This window comes from Acartia tonsa, chromosome 8, assembly GCF_053477335.1.
Source record: "Acartia tonsa isolate MP-2025a chromosome 8, ASM5347733v1, whole genome shotgun sequence".
Classification (NCBI taxonomy): domain Eukaryota; kingdom Metazoa; phylum Arthropoda; class Copepoda; order Calanoida; family Acartiidae; genus Acartia; species Acartia tonsa.
Genome location: NC_137267.1, coordinates 48,261,682 through 48,281,046, shown reverse-complemented (window position 1 = coordinate 48,281,046; position 19,365 = coordinate 48,261,682). Strand labels below are relative to the sequence as shown.

Here is a 19,365-nt window from a genome sequence, read left to right as displayed (position 1 = left end):
GACAACCCAGAATATTGGTCAAAATTTAAAACAAATTTGGACGCTGCTTTGGATGTTAAGTTTAAAGAATACGATGCGAATATAGCTAAGGTAAGGGATGAGCTTATTCATAGTACTTTTGCCAGTCATAAAACCGAAATAAACGATATTAAATTGAGAGTCTCAGATTTAAATGTTAAAATTCAATCTATCGAAGGTATAGAAAATTTCGTAGATGCTAAATCTGTTGCAAGTGAACAAAAAGCGATTAGGACCACGATTACACAACAAAAAGACTATCTAAACTCTGTCGAATCGTCGAGAGAAAATTTCGTCAAATTTCAACTTCTACAAAACTCGATAAGAGAGCAAAGGTGCCGCGATTGGAGTTGTAGAATAGTGAATTTTCAGCAGCCGTGGAGCCGTGAAAATATTACAGAGTTTATCATATTTAGAAACATTATAAGGCCCACCCTTGAAGCCGCTCTTAAACGTGGGGAATTAGAATATATTCCCTCACATTTTTGTGATATCGTCGAGCGTGCCCATATGCTCCCATATACAAAGGGCCAGATCCCCGTTTTTATTTTTCGTTTTATGTCTAGATCCTACCTCGACGCGTGGATGAACAATAAGAAGGCTGTGCTTGACCGTTACAACGCCGAGATCAAGAGGTTCAATCCCAGGAACAACGCGTCACCGGTCCCGTTCTTCCCCAATAGGTTAGTCCAGGCGAAGCAAGATATGTCCGACCTCAACAGGAAGACCATGACCTTTGTATATGCCACAAACCAGATTTCGAGGGCCAAAGTCGCTGGCCAACATGTCCAATTCCAGCTCAAGAACGGCAGCCGCTGGATACGCTGCCTTAACCCATTTGGCAAAGACCTGAAAGAAATGGCCCAACCCATACCTGGAAGCGAGGATTTTTTTCTGTCGGAGGCACCGCCTATCCTTTGTTTCAACAAGCTAGCGCCTGAGGAAAGGAAAACATTCTTCTCGAATCAGGCTGATTTAACAGAGGATGACTTCCCAAGGCAGTTTAGTACGATCACAGCCCACCCTTCCAGCACGATTCAACATAATTTAACGTCTGCCCCTGCCCCAGTTCTTGGGGACCTGGCTGTGTTTCCTCCCATAGACTCTGCCGCAACCGTCGCAACCGCCGCACCTAGTGCACATACAGCCGTTGCACCAGCCGCACAGCCCACACAGTCAGTACCTGCCGCCATCGCACCCGCCGCCGCCGCTGCCGCTGATTTCACTGCCGCACCTGCCGCCGCGCTCACCGCCGCACCTGCCGCCGTGACCGCCGCCGCATCTGCCGCCACGTCTGCCGCACTTGCCGCCGTGTCTGTCGCCGTACCTGCAGCATCCATTGCCGCACCTACCGCCACACACACCGCCGCACTTGCCGCCACGTCTGCCGCATCTGCCGCATCTACACCTGTCGTTGACTCAGCACCTTCTGATCCTGTTGCCATGAAGGCATTTACCGTTGACTCAGCACCTTCTGATCCTGTGGCCACGAGGGCCAAAGCTAGAGACACCGCCAACAAAGCTAAGCAAAGCAAAGCAACAAAGGCGGTAATCACAACATGAAGTTAAGTATCTTATACGACGGAAAAAAAGGTACCTAACAAAAAAACACTCAGCTTAGTTATTATTATTGTCATCATTCTCAAAATGATTTATTTCGAAAAATTGAATGTTTTGTATCCACGTGAACTCTATAATATTATAATATTATTATTATATATTAAGTTGTTAAAACGCCCACATCGCATATTAATTTCAATCTATTTTTCTTTTCTGCTGATTAACATATAAAATACATGGAACTTGTATGAAAATGAGTAGGGGGAACTAAACTAGCTTTAAATGTGTTGCCACCCCCAACACACACATAAACTAAACACTATCGGAATAACCATAGTAAATATGGTAATTTTTTTCGCTTTAACGATAATATATTGTATATTAACTATTTTTATTTGTCCACTAATATCTACTGTGTTTCAGATGTCCATACTTGATGTTAAGACGATTCCTCCTGCGGTGCTCCTGGACCAGCTCTGCTATGACAAACCTCCCTAATGATCAGATTAACCAGGATTACGGTAACTTAAACGATAACATTGGTCTAAATCTTATGAATCCGATTTACGGCGACTACTTTAACGATTTCGAGAATGAATTCGGAATAAATTGCGTTTTTTCAAGTGAACAAGGTATCGTACAGAAACTGAAAACATTCAATGAAAACCTTCTCAATATTTTTAGTATTAATTGTCAGTCATTACATTCTAAATACAATGATATTGTCTCCACTGTAGACTTCTTTAGGCAACATGATATCCACTTAAATGTTCTGTGTTTTCAAGAATTATGGCTAAATAAGGATGTAAATATGGATTGCTATGGGATTAATAATTACGATTGGCATGTTAAACTCCGCACAAAAAATAGGGGGGGAGGGGTAGGTATTTTAGTAAGCAAATATTATAAAGTAGATAAACTATTTGATAAGTTTTCATTTAAAGAAAATATTCTTGAATCTATTTGCTTAAAAATTTCCCACAATGGACTAAAGTTTTGCTTACTAAACTGCTATCGGCCACCCAATCAGAATAATGCTGAAATAGAAGAATTTTTTGAACTTTTTTTAGACCTGATTGATAGAATAGCAGCTTTAAGCATACCATACTTCATTGTGGGAGATTTCAATTTTGACCTTTTCAAAATAAATAATATAAATAGCAACTCCATGAGAATTATTGAGTCTTTTTCTTTTAACGGTATCATAAATACTGTTACCAGAGCTACTAGAGCAACTAGAACCACAGCAACCCTTCTTGATTTATTCGGGGTAGGTAACTTTATTCAAAACCTAATGTCTTCCTTTGTTTTAAAAAAGAGAATTGAATGATGAAAACTTTGATGCCTTAAACTATGCACTCTACCACACTAACTGGAATCACGTTTTAAGTCAAGACAACACAAACATTGCTTATGATAACTTTATTTCAACCTTTTTGAGACTTTATAATGAAAAGTGTCCAGTTAGAAAAAAACGAAAAAACAAACGTACCCAGCCCCAGCAGCCTTTCATGTCAGATTATTTATTGCGTTGTAGATTGCATAGAGATATTTTGTACAGCAACTTTTTAAAAGACAAAACAATTGAAAATGAAAGTATTTACAATGTCTATAGGAATAATTACAATAGGCAAGTGAGAAGAGCAAAGATTGATTACTACAGAAAACAAATAAGAGATGCAAACGGGGATGGGAAAAAACTCTGGAAAACCCTAAAGGAAGTCATTGGGTTTAGTAAATCTTCCCCTGAATGCACATACCTTCAAGTAGGCCCAAACAAAATTGAAAATGACCAAGAAATAGCTAACGAATTTAATCGTTATTTTAGTCAGATTGGGTCTTCCCTAAGGCCTGAAATTCCTTCCACCCCCAAAAACTTTTTTGAATATTTACCACCCCCATGTCAAGATTCCCTCTTCTTTGAGCCATTGTACCCCTTCAAGGTTATTAATATCATTCGTAGTATTAAACCTAAGCGTTCCACAGACATAAATGATGTCTCGATGTATGTTCTGTCTCGCTGTGCTGATACCATTGCCACTCCCTTAACACATGTTTATAATTTATCACTTCAAAATGGCACTTTTCCTGAAAAAATGAAAACTTCCAAAATAGTTGTCCTTCACAAATCAGGTTCACTCAGCGAGGCAGATAATCATCGAGGAATTTCACTCATTGACAACTTTTCCAAACCCATTGAAAAATATGTCTGTGATACGCTGGTTAAGTTCTTAGAAGATCGGTCTTTTTTTAGCAATCACCAGTTTGGCTTCATGAAAGGGATCTCAACCTTTCACAATGTATTGAACTTAAGCACATTGATCACCCAAGCACTCAGTCGAGACACTTCCTGTATGGCCATATTTTTGGACATAAGGAAGTGTTTCGACATGATAAATAGGGACATCCTTTTTAGCAAACTGGAGAATTCAGGGATAAGGGGGGTTGCACTTGAGTGGTTCCGTAGTTACTATGCAAATAGAAAGCAGCGTGTATTTTTTAAGGGCCTTTTTTCCTCTACAATTGAATTCATTATCATTGGCGTACTCCAGGGGTCAGTCCTGGGACCAATTCTTTTTTTAATTTTTATCAATGACCTTGTTTCATGCAGTGAAGAGATCCTAATCAATCTCTTTGCTGATGACGCAGTGGGCTTCATTGAAAAGCAGAATATTATTCAATTGATTAACCTTGCAAAGGAGCTTGTCCCCAGACTGACCCAATGGTACAATGCCAATAAACTTCTCATTCACCCCCGCAAGACCAAATGTATGGTCTTTTCCTCCCCCCGTGAGATACTCACCCCCGCTGAGCTCGCCGCTAAGACCAACTTTGAAGTCTATGTAAACATGAATAATCATAATGAAAATGATGAGTCAAAAATCACTAAGTTGGATCTTGTGAGCGGTACCAATGAGGGTAGTATCAAACACTTGGGAATTCAATTAGACGAGAAAATGAAGTTTTCTTATCATCTTGAAAAAGTCTATAGCAAAGTCTCTAAAATAATTTATAGTATGAAAGTAATGCGTCATTTGTTGGACAAGAAACACTTAAAGCTACTCTATTCTTCTTATATTAAGTCGAATATCGAATATTGTTGTCTCCTGTTCACTGCCTGTCCTATGTATCTGTTAGCACCAATCATTAAGTTGCAGAAGCAGGCCATTAGAATAATCGAAAATTTGCCAAGCAGAGCTCACACAGCTGAATTCTTTAAATCTAATGGCATACTTCCGTTTAACCTGTTAATTGAATTCAATGTTTGTAAATTTATGCACGCCTATAAATTAGGCAATTTTCCCAAAATCTTTGAAAACACCTGGAATTTTGTTCAAGACAGACATACGTATGGCACTAGGAACAGGAACAACTTTGCTTACGAACCGGCACCAATAGAAACTTTCTCCTGCACGCCCCTCTTAACTCTTTCCCAACTATATTCAACAACCTTCCACTTGAAATTAAACTAATTGATAATAAAAATACTTTTAAGAAAAAATGTTTTACTTATTACCTAAACAAGATTGAGTTTTAAAAAGCAAATATTTTATTTTTTTTCTCTTCCTTTACAACCTTCCACTTGAAATTAAACTAATTGATAATAAAAATATTTTCAAGAAAAATGTTTTACTTATTACCTAAATAAGATTGAGTTTTAAAAGCAAATATTTTATTTTTTTTTCTCTTCCTTACTTAACAATTTTTGTTCTAACTAAGTTTCTATCCGTATTTTTAGCCCTCGACTTTTTGTAAGCATTTAATTTCTTTATTAAAAATCAATAAAACAGCATTTCTTTAACCTCAAATCTCAACGAATAGGTTCCGTAGGAACCGACACACATACCTATGTATAGAGTAGCTTGGCATAGTTTGTTTCTTATCCATTTTATTCATTTTACATTTTATATTTTGACTTTGACTTCTTCCATTATATTATATATTTTTATCAAGCAGCTAACGAATCGCGCAACCTCTACCTCTATCTATCTAATAAAAAATAACAAAGTTTTTTTAGAATTTTGACCGAAAATATATTTATTTATTTAAATTTAGATATCAAAAATTTTGTAATGACTATCGCTGACTGGTTAAGCTCATGTAGTGGGCATAGCCATCTACTCGTCGTAGTCGCTGGAGTCGCCGATGTCATCGGGTTCCTGTTGGAGGAGCTCCTCCACAAGGTCCTGCTGGACGGTGACCAGGCGGTCCATTGCGGCGATGGAATCCATGTTAGCCTGGAAGGAGCGGGCGTACGTGGGCATTACTGATATTAACCTCACGACTAACCCATAGTTGGAATACATCATGCGGAGGATTTCCTCATCGATGGCGTCGTTGCGGAATCTCCTCCACATCAGCATGTCGCCCTCGTGCACAACGCCCAACAACCTCCTCTTGACCATAAACCAGAGGTCCAGACAGCGCCTGTCTACCCCCGGAAATGGGAGTAGATCAGGCACTGCCGCGAGGTTCAGCAGCTGCTGGACGCCGTGCACGGGTACAGGATCATCGACTTCATCGCTAGAATTGAGCATAGCGATGAGCTCCTGCACCTGGTCATGGAGGGGAACATTTTCCTCACCTCCAGCCTCCTCCGGAACTTCCGGCGCCCCATCTGGTAAAGCACCTTGGCCTTGTCCTACTTCCTCTTCTTGATCTGACATCTTGGAGACAATTGAAATTTGACCTTACCTACCCCATATTTATACCCCCCTTGTGTTTTAATACCATGCATTATGCAATCTTAATTTAACTTATTAATTAGTAAATAACTTTCCCCACTTCCGATTTCCCGCGTATTTCCCCTATGCTTTACAACCAATTGTCTCCCTCCCGCCCCTTTTTTTCCTTTATTATACTGTGCTTTACCGGAAAACCACTCTTCCCCCCGCCCCCTATTTTTTCTCCCCCCCTAGCATATACCAAACGATAAGCGCCGCTCTGTCTGTCTGGCTGGTAGCCACGACCGCGCACAAACCACTCACCACGCCCCATTTTCTCCCCCTCGTTTTTCCTCCCTTCCTCCCCCATACCTGTTCAATTCCTTGACCCATCTCCCTTATTCTAACTAGTCTCTCACTTCATCAACTTACATTTCTTATCCTTACTTTTTATGCTAATACTAAATTAATCCATAGCAAAATATTAATTAACAGACATCCTATTACTTTATACATCTTTCAAATAAAAAATAAAAAGTTCATAGCAAGATATCTAGGATTTATTAGAAAACAAATCAATGAATTTATGGTAAATTATTCTTAAAATTATATTTAGCTACTTTTTTTAAAAAACTGAACTGTATTGTTTATTTCTTATTTTGCAGATTTTTTTCTGTTGATTCATTGTTGATTTTTGTGAACGTCTTGCGGATATTTCCGCGGTTGTTTTTGCGGATATTTTGCGGATATCTTGTATATAAAGTCGTAGAGAACTTGACCATAACTGGTCCAGACCGGAAATGGCCAACTTCTGGAGCTATAGTTGGAGACAAGCCCCCTCTTGTGCAGTTATCCGCTCAGCAATTTCACCTAATTTAGTTTCATGATACTCCATATCCTTGTTTGGGTTGTATAGTGTGAGTGCCAACTCGGTTTCTAAATAACCCTGTTGGTATAGTAGACGGGCTACCTCACGACGTACTTCCTCACTGACATTGTCACCATTAACTATATTGAGAAGTCGTTGATATGTTATTGTCAATCTATTGCGTAACGGCTGCCACATTTGTTGGTATTCTTCCTCTCCGAACATTTTCGTGCCTAAACAACAGTGAGATTTGGACTCCACTAAAGCAAAGCTATAACCAAATTGTGCGCGCACTAGCACGCCACAGACTTTTTTTTATGACCCACTTTCACCCTTTACTTTCAAAAAAGAGTGAGATCAACGTTTTCGAGCACAAACCACTCTCCCCTCTCCTTCCCTCACCTCACCCTCCCCCATATTGTTGCCCCATTCACAGCCATGCTGTGACCAGTTCTCAAAACATAAAAATCAGATTCCGGAGGAATCGAACTTTACATATTTAGGGACACACTCCCATTATCAAAAAACCAAAATCAGATTCCGTAGGAATCGCACATGACCTATTCTTTATTCTGTACAATAGTACAATTGTACATCATAGGATTATTATATCCATTCTCAAGAAATAAAAATCAGATTCCGTAGGAATCGAAACCAACCATTACACCTTGTTCACTTAAGTACATGATACGATTATATATTAGGATATCTTATTCATTTTTTGGATTTTTGGATTTTTGGATTAGACCAAGTGTTATCGCGAGATTTGCCGTTATCCTGTAATTATTGGTGTGGAGATGTCCTTAGACCCGGACAAAACTCCACTCTATAATGAAAATAATTTGTTATAAAGGAAACTGTCTATGTAGAGCTGAAAAGGGATCACAACGGGAATAGCGACTCCTAGTGGAGGTTTTGGTTCCTTAATTGTTCCGAATTTACGCTTGGAGAAGTTGCAACTGATAGTAGGAGGATGTCTGAAATACACAGCAAGATATTTTATTCTTTCATTGTTAAGATTATTATTTATTTGCACATAAAACATTGTATCGGCTTAGCAAGCGTCAAAGTACACCAGTGGCTCCACAACCCTTAAAGGGTTATGCTAACTATCTGGTACAATGTTGCATGGAATTTTTATTGTAAAATGTTATCTTCATCTTATTCGAACTGGCCTGGTAACTAGGTGGAGACGAAGTTCGGCCAATTCCATGCTAGGTACTTAATAATAGTTATTATGTATATCATTATATTATTATCAAACCTGCATCAAACATAACAAACCAGAAGAATCAAAAAAATCAAAGCATAGTAACATAGTGTATGATATATATCTAATAAAATATGTTGTACCTTTGAGGAAAATAAATCTTATCTTATCTTATCTTATCTTATCTATAATTAAGTCCAAAAAATGTCAGTATGTCCTTAAACATAATTCTGTATTTATACCGTTTCAGAGCTTCGCCTTATGGATGTTGTCAACCTTGTTTTCTAGGAATAATCAGGAAAAAATAGAAAGTAAAACTTTGGGATTAAATAAATATCTCGCATTAACAGACCTCCAAAATCAACTGAGGTAACAACACCTTCAAATATTGTTTGTTGGTTATACCGGCGGTTTTTCTCAAAGTGCTTAGCCGAGCATACCCTGCCCCCCCCCCCACTCCTTCCTCTTATTTGGAAATAAATTAAAAGTAAGAGGCGAAGGCAGTGCATCACCATTAGTTTTAATTTATTTTAAAATTAAGGGGGGAACAGTTTTCAGTGGGAATACAACGTTATATTAATTCAAATGGATTTAAATCACCAATATCTATTTTTGTATCCCTATTCAGAATTATTGATATGGACGAGGTATCAGATACCCCGGGCCTGAGTTACCCAGCAATAGGGGATTTTAAATTTCACACCTCATTTTGAAGGTCTCAAGGCTAATTATTGGGGATGAACACCCGGCATAGCGCTCATAAGCATTATAGATAGAATTTGTACGAAATGTGTTATGTTGTTTTGTGCCAAAAAAATACAAATATTTTATAAAAAATATGTTAAGTGTTAAAAAAATAAATTAAAGTACTCAAAAATGTTCATTAAAAAAAATACTAAAATAGTCAATTTATTATAAAACTAAAGCATAAGGGATATCTACCCCACCCTCCTTATGAGAATTTATCCATTCCTTATAATCCTTTCCTAATGTCTCCCCCCCCCCCCTCATTCCCGTTCATCACACAATCGGTGGAATTTGTTCCACTGGCAAGAGTTTTTGGTTTTTTGATAACCCGTTCTACCCCATCCCTTATCCTCCTTACCCACTTTCGCTTTCATTACAAAATTCTTCCATCCATTCTTAACAACGCTACTCAATAATATAGCTCACCAAATTTAAACATGAGCTGACGTTAAAATCGGAAATACATATCATTCATTATGAAAATAATATATCCAAGTGCGTCTGTTGATAAAAAGAGAAAGACGCAATCACTCATTTAGCTCTATATTTTAAATTTTAAGTATAAAAATATCGTTTTCGGCTATTCCTTGTCCGATTTAGGCTTTTAATTATATCCTGTCCGAGACTAATTTAGATCCGTTGACTAATCAAAAATCGTTTCAGTTAGAGGTGTACCCAACGTCTCATTTTATTGCTACCCAAAGTCTTATAACTACGTTGCAATTATATAAGAAACCCTAAATTAAGTTTAACAAAAGGAGTATACTACACATTCAAATCACGCCCCCACCGCGTGGTTTAGTTTGGCATTATTATGTTAACAACCCACACAATCTTCAAAGAAATAGGAAGTATCACATTTCTAAATTTGTCCCCCCCCCCCCCCCACCAGTATATGTTTTTTAGATATGTAGTATCTCTATAAGTCCCTTCTTCCCTCATACACTTTGTCTTTCTTTCTTGCTGTAGTTTATTACTTAAGATCAATCAAAATTCATAATTTGTAAATTGCATATCAAAAACTATAAATCAAACAAAAGTGCACATATACAACTTGTTTAAACATAAAAAAAATCAACATATTTCATGAGTAGCATCCCTCATAATGACCTCATTCCTTTCTTTTCTCCTTTCTACCTCTTAAATGGATTCTTTAGTTCTACTTGATGCCATTGGTGAAAATGTCTTCTTTCTCCGTCTCTAATTCTACATCTAATTCTTATTTTATTTATAGTACATTTTGGACTATTTTGACCTTGTTTAATAAACCCCCCCTCCTCTCAAACTCTTTCCTTTTATTAGGTGGAGAGTACATCTAATTAGTGACACTTGGCTTCCATAAATCCTTTTCACACCTTTAACTTACAGATTAAACAAGGATGACAACATCCATAAAAGTAATTTTCTAAAATCAGAAGGAAGGACAAACGAACAATAACTCCTGTAGAGTGTCAGCACTTATTAAGCAACGCAATAATTTATAAGCCCCACAAAATTGTACAGAAAATTGTTGCAAAATGGTGTAAATACAGGGTACAGTAAAATCACTTTCTTTCATTATTAGAATTTGATTATAGAGACGCATTGCTCATAATATTGTACTAGGATTCATTATTCAAAATATTAAATGTATATAAATAAGATGTTTTTGTAAAAAAAATCAGCATATTTTATAGACATGCGGACTTTCTGGTAATAATTATAGATTTGCTACCAGATCATACCTAACAGTTATAGGAATCATCATATAAAGTTTAATATGAAGACAATTCTAATATGTCTAATTTAACGAAAAGAGGTAAACGTAATGGATGGACGGACCGACGCTTATTATAGAAAAGCTTCGTTTTTAAAATCATAGAATAAATACAAGTTTTGTTAGCCGAGACCTTTGGCCCCTCGGGAATAACAAATTTTGTTTTAATCTTATGATATTTCTCTTTAATATCAGTGGAAAGCTGTCTATAATACGATGCGCTAACTAACTTTTCTCGTATTTTGGGGATTCCTTCAATTTATTGACCATTATATTATCCCTTAAGATCCTTGTGTCCACTATTTTAATTTTGATTAATTTGAATACATTACATAAAAAGGGAAGGCTTTAATGATAAAGTAAATTAAATGTTGGAAGCCAATTGGTATAGAAAATCTCTACAAAAAAAATTCCATTCGTAGCTCTTGCATAGCAGCCAAGAAAATCAAAGAATAAAAATTTATAATTAATGAGTGGCTTTGCATGGTGTGTGAAGTGAAGGATCTCGCTAACTATGGTTCTCTTTTATAGAGCTTCACATAGGTTTATTACAATTTAAGGGGAGGGTACCACCCTCTCTAAAGAATCCGCCCGTTAAAAAACCCTACTCCATAATACAAGTGCTCCTAGAGGCCTCAAGGGTATCAGCAAGCTAGCAATATTGTATCCATTTTCCCCACTACATAAAACTAGCATTTTAGGAAGAGAAAAATATTTTCAACTTCTAAGCTAGTAATTGAAATGTTTTAATACATCTATAAATAAAACAAGAATGACAACATCCATAAAAGCGAAACTCTGAAATGGTAGGAATCAGTATTCTAATAATCATATAAATAATCACTTAAAAACTGTTGCTATAAATGTAACGATCATAGAGTAAATTTGCTTATTATTAAAGACTTATTACAGAGTGGCTTCGCTAATAAATCACTTGTTGTAGAAACTGCAATATTAATGTTATGCATGGTTCAAAGATTATAAAATATGAAATAAAGGCATTGATTTAATAGGAAAGCTGCTCTATGTTACAGAAGTTACTAATTGATCAATAACGTTGTAAAAGCTGTAATATTAATATTATGCATGGTTAAAAGATAATAATAGATGAAATGAAGGCTTTGTTTTAATAGCGAAGCTGCTTTCTGTTACAGAATCTCCTTCCATCTTTCCATTCGTCTGTCTGTCTTTTTGTCCATTGAAACAGTATGGGGAAATTTCTTTACTGCTATTCATGATAGACGGCTAATTTTTGACTGAATATTATCTTTACCGTTTCGTATTTTTAAAAGCGAAGCCTTTCTATAATTAGGGTCGGTCCGTCCGTACGTCCGTCCGTAACGGATAGCTTTTTTTCGTTAATTTAGGAATGTTGGAATTGTCCTATCGATTTCAAATTTTGCATGGTGATTCCTTTAGTAGTTAGGTACGATTTAGAAAGCGTAGCAACTCTATTTTCATTACCAAAATGTCCGTAAGTCCATTTTAAACATGTTGATTTTTTTACTTTTTAATGTGATCTAATCATCGGATTGATCTGATTTTTGATATATCGATTCCTGGGACAAAAAAGTATAATGTAATAAGCGATGCAACTCTATAATCAAGTCCTAAAAATGTAAGTATGTCCATAAACATTATCCTGTATTAAGTTTTTTTTGTATCTGTTTTTCAACAAGTTTATTTACAGATTTGCTGACTCTTATACATTTATATAGTGATTATTCAGTTCTGACACTATACAAGTGTTCATGTTTGTTTGTCCTACTGTTTCAGTGCTTTGTTTTTATGGATGTTGTCATCCTTGTTTGATTCTGCTGACTTTTCCTTCACTATTTCTTCTATCTTTTGGGCTATGTTTCTGCCTTTTATGGATATTATTGCTACTTATATTGTCCTCCTTGTTGTTTATTTCTTAAATTGGGAATTATAAAACGGGAGGGATTATTCTATGTATTTCAAATGTAATACTTATCATATGTTCGCCATTATAAACATAGCTTGCTAACGCAAATTTTTTTCCAAATTCTATATAAATTTTCAAAGAACTACTTTGTCTTATTTCACTTGTAATTGCAATATTTTACCATTCCTATTTATATAGTAGTGGCACTGCAGAAACAATATAATCTTCAGTTAGAATTTCCCTCCTTTTTGTGAGGTTGTTATGAATTATAATACAACTCCTCCCCATCTTAAACAGTTTATCAGGGAGAGAGGGGACATTGGGCTGTTTATTATGCTGGTACCTAAAGTTTTGTAATAATGTTTTCTTATTCGTTAGCTCAACAACTTTGAGGGACAAAGTGAATTTTTAATGGTTATATCAGTAAGTTGAGTGTTAAAACGGTTAAAGCACTAATTGTAATCTACAGGAGGGGTAATTATATGTATCATCATTGTGAATGTATATTAATTTATAGGCCATTGTCTTATCCCCTTAAATCCCTGCAGTTTATTTATCATATAGCCCGGTGACCTTAGTTGGGTTTATGACACATTTATTACCTCTTTCCTCCCCCCCCCCATCTTCCTCGATATAGTAATGCCACGTCTCGCGGTCGTTGCGGTCATGCGTCATATTGGAAGGGTGACGCAAATTTCAGATCTCAGTTTTTGCTATTTGATTTACTATTTTTCTCTGTAAGATAACAACGATGCTTGCAAGATTATTTAATTTTTTTCAAATCGCGAAATCTGGGATCTGAAATTTGCGTCACCCTTCCAACCTGACGCATGACGGCGTATGTCCGGGAGATATGGCATTATTTAGTACACTATCTTTATCAATTCTAAATCAATTTCCTTTACCTCATATACCCCCTCCCCAACCCTTAAAACCCTTTTTAAAGTGTAAATTTCAACCTCAATAATTTGCCTTGAGATTTATGGGATTTCTGAAATTTGAAACAAAAAGTTTATTACTGGCTTTCTGAGCCGGGCTTTCTGTATCCTAACCCATTGATATATCTATCTATCTATAGACGTTACTACAGGGTGGAGGGGGGGGGGGGCATGTTTATTACTACACTCCCCAAAGTTTATAATAAAGTTTTATTATTTTAAATTCTAATTGGCTGGTTCATTAAGTTGAGTATGCAAACGTTTCATACAATTGTTGAAATCTACAGAAGCAGGGGCGTCCAAGAGGGGGGGGGGTAAAAATGGGTGATACCCCCCCAAAAAAAAATCAAAAAGTTTGGACGTTCTTGTCAACCCAAATGAATTTTTCATTTTTTATCCCCCCCCCCGGACCCATCCCCCCCCCACATTGTGTATCATCATTGGAGATGTACATAAGTTTATCTTACATTGTCAATGTCTTATCCCTTTAGATCCCTGTGTTAATTGAATATATTTTTGCGAAAGAGAAAAGTTCAAACATGAATATTTAATAGGTTTCATTTAGGCATAATCTTTCAATTTTATAATGGTTGTTTGTAACTCCCCATGCCTTATTTCTTAATAAGCGAAAATTTTTAATAATACAATTTCTCTTGTAGACTTATTTACACGTTTTTTTTCCAAAGAGAAATCCCCCCAAGATAAAATTTCCCTTCTACTAAAAGAAACTATAATAAAAAATGGGGTCGTGTGGATGTTGCAACCTCTCCCCCCCCCCCAAAAAAAAAAAAATACTTTTTTAATCTACCATAAAAAAAGATTGTTAAGATTGGATTTCAAACTTTGCATGATGAATCCTAAAACAGCTAGGTACCTAATGAGGAAGCGTAGCAACTCTACAATCGTTGCCAGAAATTTCGTACGTACATTTGAAACATGATGATTATTCAATTTTATGACAACAACTTTTTGAATGATATAATTTTCATGTTCATAAGATTTTTGGAATAATGATTCTTAGGACAACAAGGTTCGATATTATATGCGAGGCATCTTTTTCATAAAATATTAAAAATCTTGGCTTCCATGGATGCTGTCATCCTTGTTTTTATTACTTACCTCACAAAAACGTAGTTAAAAACCATTGTAAACATAAAACAAAAGTTTGTTTATTTTAAACATTTATTTTGTATAAAATATGACGTCTATTCCATTGTATAATAGTTAAATCTAAACATTTTATGTACAATAATTTTTATTACAGTTAAAAAAAACACAAATTCATCAAATGCCTAGTTCTAAGAATATTTTCGGCTAACCAAAATCCTAGGTAAGTCTAAGAAAAAGTTCTTTAGCCTAAAATCAAAGATGGATTTCTAAAATTTAATGGACCCCCATTTGATTATTTGTTATAGGATGATAAAAAAATAATAGTTTGATAAATGAATAGACTATTAGAACTCACAAAACACAACAATCCATTCGGTTTCCTGGCTTAATAGTGTATTTTTAATAAAAATATGTGAAAATAGGAGCATAACCCATCAACTTTTTTTTATAAAATTTAAAATAAGGGCGGTTTGGCTGGGTTTTCCTAAGGATGGGGAGACTAATCCTGTGGGGCTATCCTGTATCCCATACAACCTAACCTAACCTGACCTAAACTAATAAACAAACCAAAAACTTCTTATTTTCAATCTATATTTTAAATAAGGGGTTCTCAAAAAATGCTTTGTGTTAAAGAACTTAAAAATAAAAATAAATGTAATTAAATACCTTAAATATTAAAAATCTAAACTAAATTCTAAAAAAATACAATAGAACATAAAAATCAATATCAATAAATATATGAAAAAAAATACTTCTATATTTAATTAAAGATAACTGAAAATAAAAAATTTCCTACATTTTGCAGAAAAAAAATATTCTTTTTGCTGAAAAAAAAGGAACATTGGACTGTAAATTACACATGTACCCAAAGTATTGCAGCCACGTTATCTTATTTATTGGCTTAAAAACTTTGGGTGCTTTTAATGAATATGATTGGTTGGTTAAAAACTTTTAGCGTCCAAACATTTTTATCAATAATCTTTATTAGAAGGGATAATTTTGCTTATCTTAATCACTGATGTAAATCAATTTAATGTCCATTGTCTTATCTTATTTTTGTGTGTAAATAATAAATCAGCTAAAAAGTAAAATTTTGTGTTTTACGTTTACCCTTAATTTTACATCAACTTATTTTTCTTTATAACACAGTGCAGTGTATGTGTAATCAGGGATCTAAAGGGATGAGACAAGGGCCAATAAATTTATTTTATCTCTCATGATGATACAAAAAATTGCATCATTTGCATATTAAAATTAGTAGTTAAAACGTTTTTACACTCAACTTAATGAATCAAGCAATAAAAAATGCATTCAAGTCCCCAAAGTTATTAAGCCAACTTTGGGGACTAGTGTAATTAACAGAGTATTGTCTCCTCTTTCTCTCTGATGTGTAATTATTGATCACTTAGTAGGTAATTAATTAGCAACTTATCAGGGATCTTAAGGGATAAGATAATGGAACATAAAAAATTTCCCTTCTGTAGATTAAAATTATTGATTAAGAAGTTTGACACTACAAAAATCTAAACTTGATAAAAGTACCCCAAAATTCTAAGTTAACAAAAAAACATACAAAATTTGGGTACTAGTATAATTTACAATCCAACATCCCCTCCATCCCTGTGAAAGTCTCAACTTTTATTATCTAAATACAATATTAATTATCTATAAAAGAAAGAATAGGAAAATTTTAAATTTTCTTTGTAAAAGTTTAAAGGTAAAGAACAAAAGTTTTAATAATAGATTAGTTATTTATCGTATCATATTATAGACAGCTCTCCACGAATATTAAAATGAAAGATTATAAGATTAAAACCAGTTTGTTAGCCCCGATGGTCCGGGCTTACAAAACTGGTATTTATTTCTATTATTTTTATTTTAATATTCGTGGAAAATTTATGTAATACGGTGCTATACATGATTTTTCAGTATGGCTGAGAACTGGTTCTAATCAAGTGGATATTATTATACATGCATGATTTAGTTTTATAACAAATTTTGTTGTCTCAAGCTTACTAATGACTAACACACTATGTTCCACGGGTGACAAAAAATCGTTTTTTACATTTTGGAAAATACACTTTTAAACAATTGTTTAGTAATATACACACGTGTTTGGAAATAAAGCCGAAAGAATTAGCTCTTTACTATGAAAAATAAGAATTTTATGTGTAATTATACCAGAGGTATGGAATTAAGTTACTTTTCATCATTGTAAACAACTATTTTTAAGGTCAACTAAACTACATTTCAAATCATCGTGGACCCTTTATTTTTAAAGCTATTTTTAAGTATTTTATATTTTTGGAATCAGTATGTAATAATTTATACGTTTAGCCTTTAAAAGAAGTCAAATCTCCATTTTTTTTTGTAATTGTAGATGGTTTTCTTAGCATACCCGATTTCTGTAAAATAGACAATTTTCTTCTAATGAAAATTTTACGTTTGGTTCCAGATCTTTTAAGACCAAAAAAGTCCAAGCAAATCCTCTTACATGGTGATATTAGATGTATGTATAATATCAGAGAACTTTACCCTGTGTATGCGAAGCTATGCGAAGTTTGTTTTTTTAAGCCCTAAAGATACTGGGTCTATCAAAAAAATAACAATTTTTTTAGACATAAAAGTAATATATTACTTATTATCTAAAACACCTATTCCATTAAACTTAAAGTGGAGAAAAGTTTTAAAAACAAATAAAAGATTATCCATTTATGTCTAAGGTCTTATCTGAACTATCATACCTTATATTGGGGAGGGGGGGGGGGGGGGGGGCCTCGATTTATATCAATCTTGGATCCCATTAAAGCTAGAAGTCTTAAAATTTGTATGTGGTTTCCTTAATCAACAAAAAATATTCTGATTTTATATGTTTAACATTATCTACTCCCTTTACCCTTTAATTGAGCAACCTTTCACAAAAGGTTCTTTCATATTAACAAAGAAGAGTAGAACTTATGTTGATTAAGATAGAAAATGTTTCCTTTAAAATAAATGAAAATAAAAATTAGAGTCTTACATATCTATGATTTAAAGGGATAAGACAATGGCCAGTAAATTAATGTACATCCCCAATGGTAATAAACAAAATTGCCCCTTCTATAAATCACAATTAGTTGTTGAACTGTTTGGACACTCAACTAATAAACTAACCAATCAAATTCAAAAGTCCCAAAAGTTGTTATGCCTACAAATAAGAAAAAACTATTATATAACTTTGTGGACTAGTATAATAAACAGTCCATTGTTCCCTTCCTCCCTGCTTAAAAAATGAGTAAGAAATTTGCTCATCTGTATTTATTAGAAATCTCAAAATATAAATTTCAGCGACGGCAGTCGGCAGGAAAATAGCGGCAGATTTTAATGAAATTTTAGTTGGTCGTGTATAGTTGTTAGAATAGCTTAAGTTTAAAATTTGAGGTCTCTAAGTAAATAATTGAGGTAAAAGGAGTCAATTAAAGATTTCTGGAGACCTGCAGGATCATACCTGGAACCGGAAATTGACTTGAACACCTGTATGTAGTAATATAGGATATTTTATTATTTTGGTAAGATAAAATGTTAAGTTTAAGTCATAAAAAAAATTATTTTTGCTCTTTACCTGTATGATCCTGCCAGGTATCCTGGCATCCTGTGCCCACCAGGATGGAGATATTCAACTTTCAGTTATGTGTCGTACCCATTATAAACAAGTCACTCAGTTATAGCTCTCTATCTTTCACACAAAGAAAATACTAAAAGGGGGGAGGGTCGCCCCCCCCCCCCCCCGACTATTTAGGGTTAACAAACATTGTTAGTTGGGTTGTGTAATATCTTTTGATATGATTCCCGTCAATGTTGCTTAGAAACAAAGGAAGTTACAGCTTCTAAAATGTGCTTATTAGACTAGCTTTACACCCCCCCCCCCCCTGACGCCCCTTGTGTAAAACCCTTATTATAAGTATTTTCACCATTATTTTAAAAGATATATGTATACTTATTGCTATTTAAATAAAATTTCATCAAAATTTTCAAATATACACTCTCTATGATTTTTTGTCATTTTTCGGGATTTCTGGAATACAATGTAACAGACATTAATCTCCAATGTCGAGTAGCTTCGATTCTTAATCAATAATTTCTGAAAACTATAGTCTATAAAAGATAATTAAATAATGATAAAGTACACAATATTAACTTATAGCTAAATATATTTAACTAGTGGCTTCAGCCCTTACCTTTTTGCCCCTAGAAACGGAATGGATAAATGAGTTACGTGGATTTATTATTGACAGGGAGAAATTTGACGTCAATTATCCTTGCATTGCACCTCATTTATTGGTCAGTTTGTTCTTCCAGTAAGAGAAGAGGAGATGAGATAAAGGTAAATATCAACATTTTAGCCAGCTGCGAGTATCAGAGTACATGAAAAAAAAACTGGCGCAACATCCAAGTAATAATATAACGATTCCGCTAAAATAGATATTAAAAAACCTGATTTGGACCCATATAAAGCCTTCCTGATGTAGGATAGAAATAATTCTTTTTGCTGTTTGCAAGATCTATTAGTACAGACACACAAAGACATCCTATCTCTTTTCTACAAGAT

At 34.7% G+C, this 19,365-nt stretch overlaps 1 protein-coding gene across 1 annotated transcript; it reads left to right on the top strand.

Moving 5' to 3' along the window:
• Positions 1-1,646, top strand: LOC145327152 (uncharacterized). The gene is made up of 2 exons (XM_080170719.1): positions 1-90; positions 585-1,646. The coding sequence occupies exon 2, from the start codon at positions 604-606 to the stop codon at positions 1,579-1,581; it is 978 nt and encodes a 325-aa protein (XP_080026845.1). The 5' UTR covers positions 1-90; positions 585-603; the 3' UTR covers positions 1,582-1,646.
• The last annotated feature ends 17,719 nt before the right edge of the window (positions 1,647-19,365 follow it).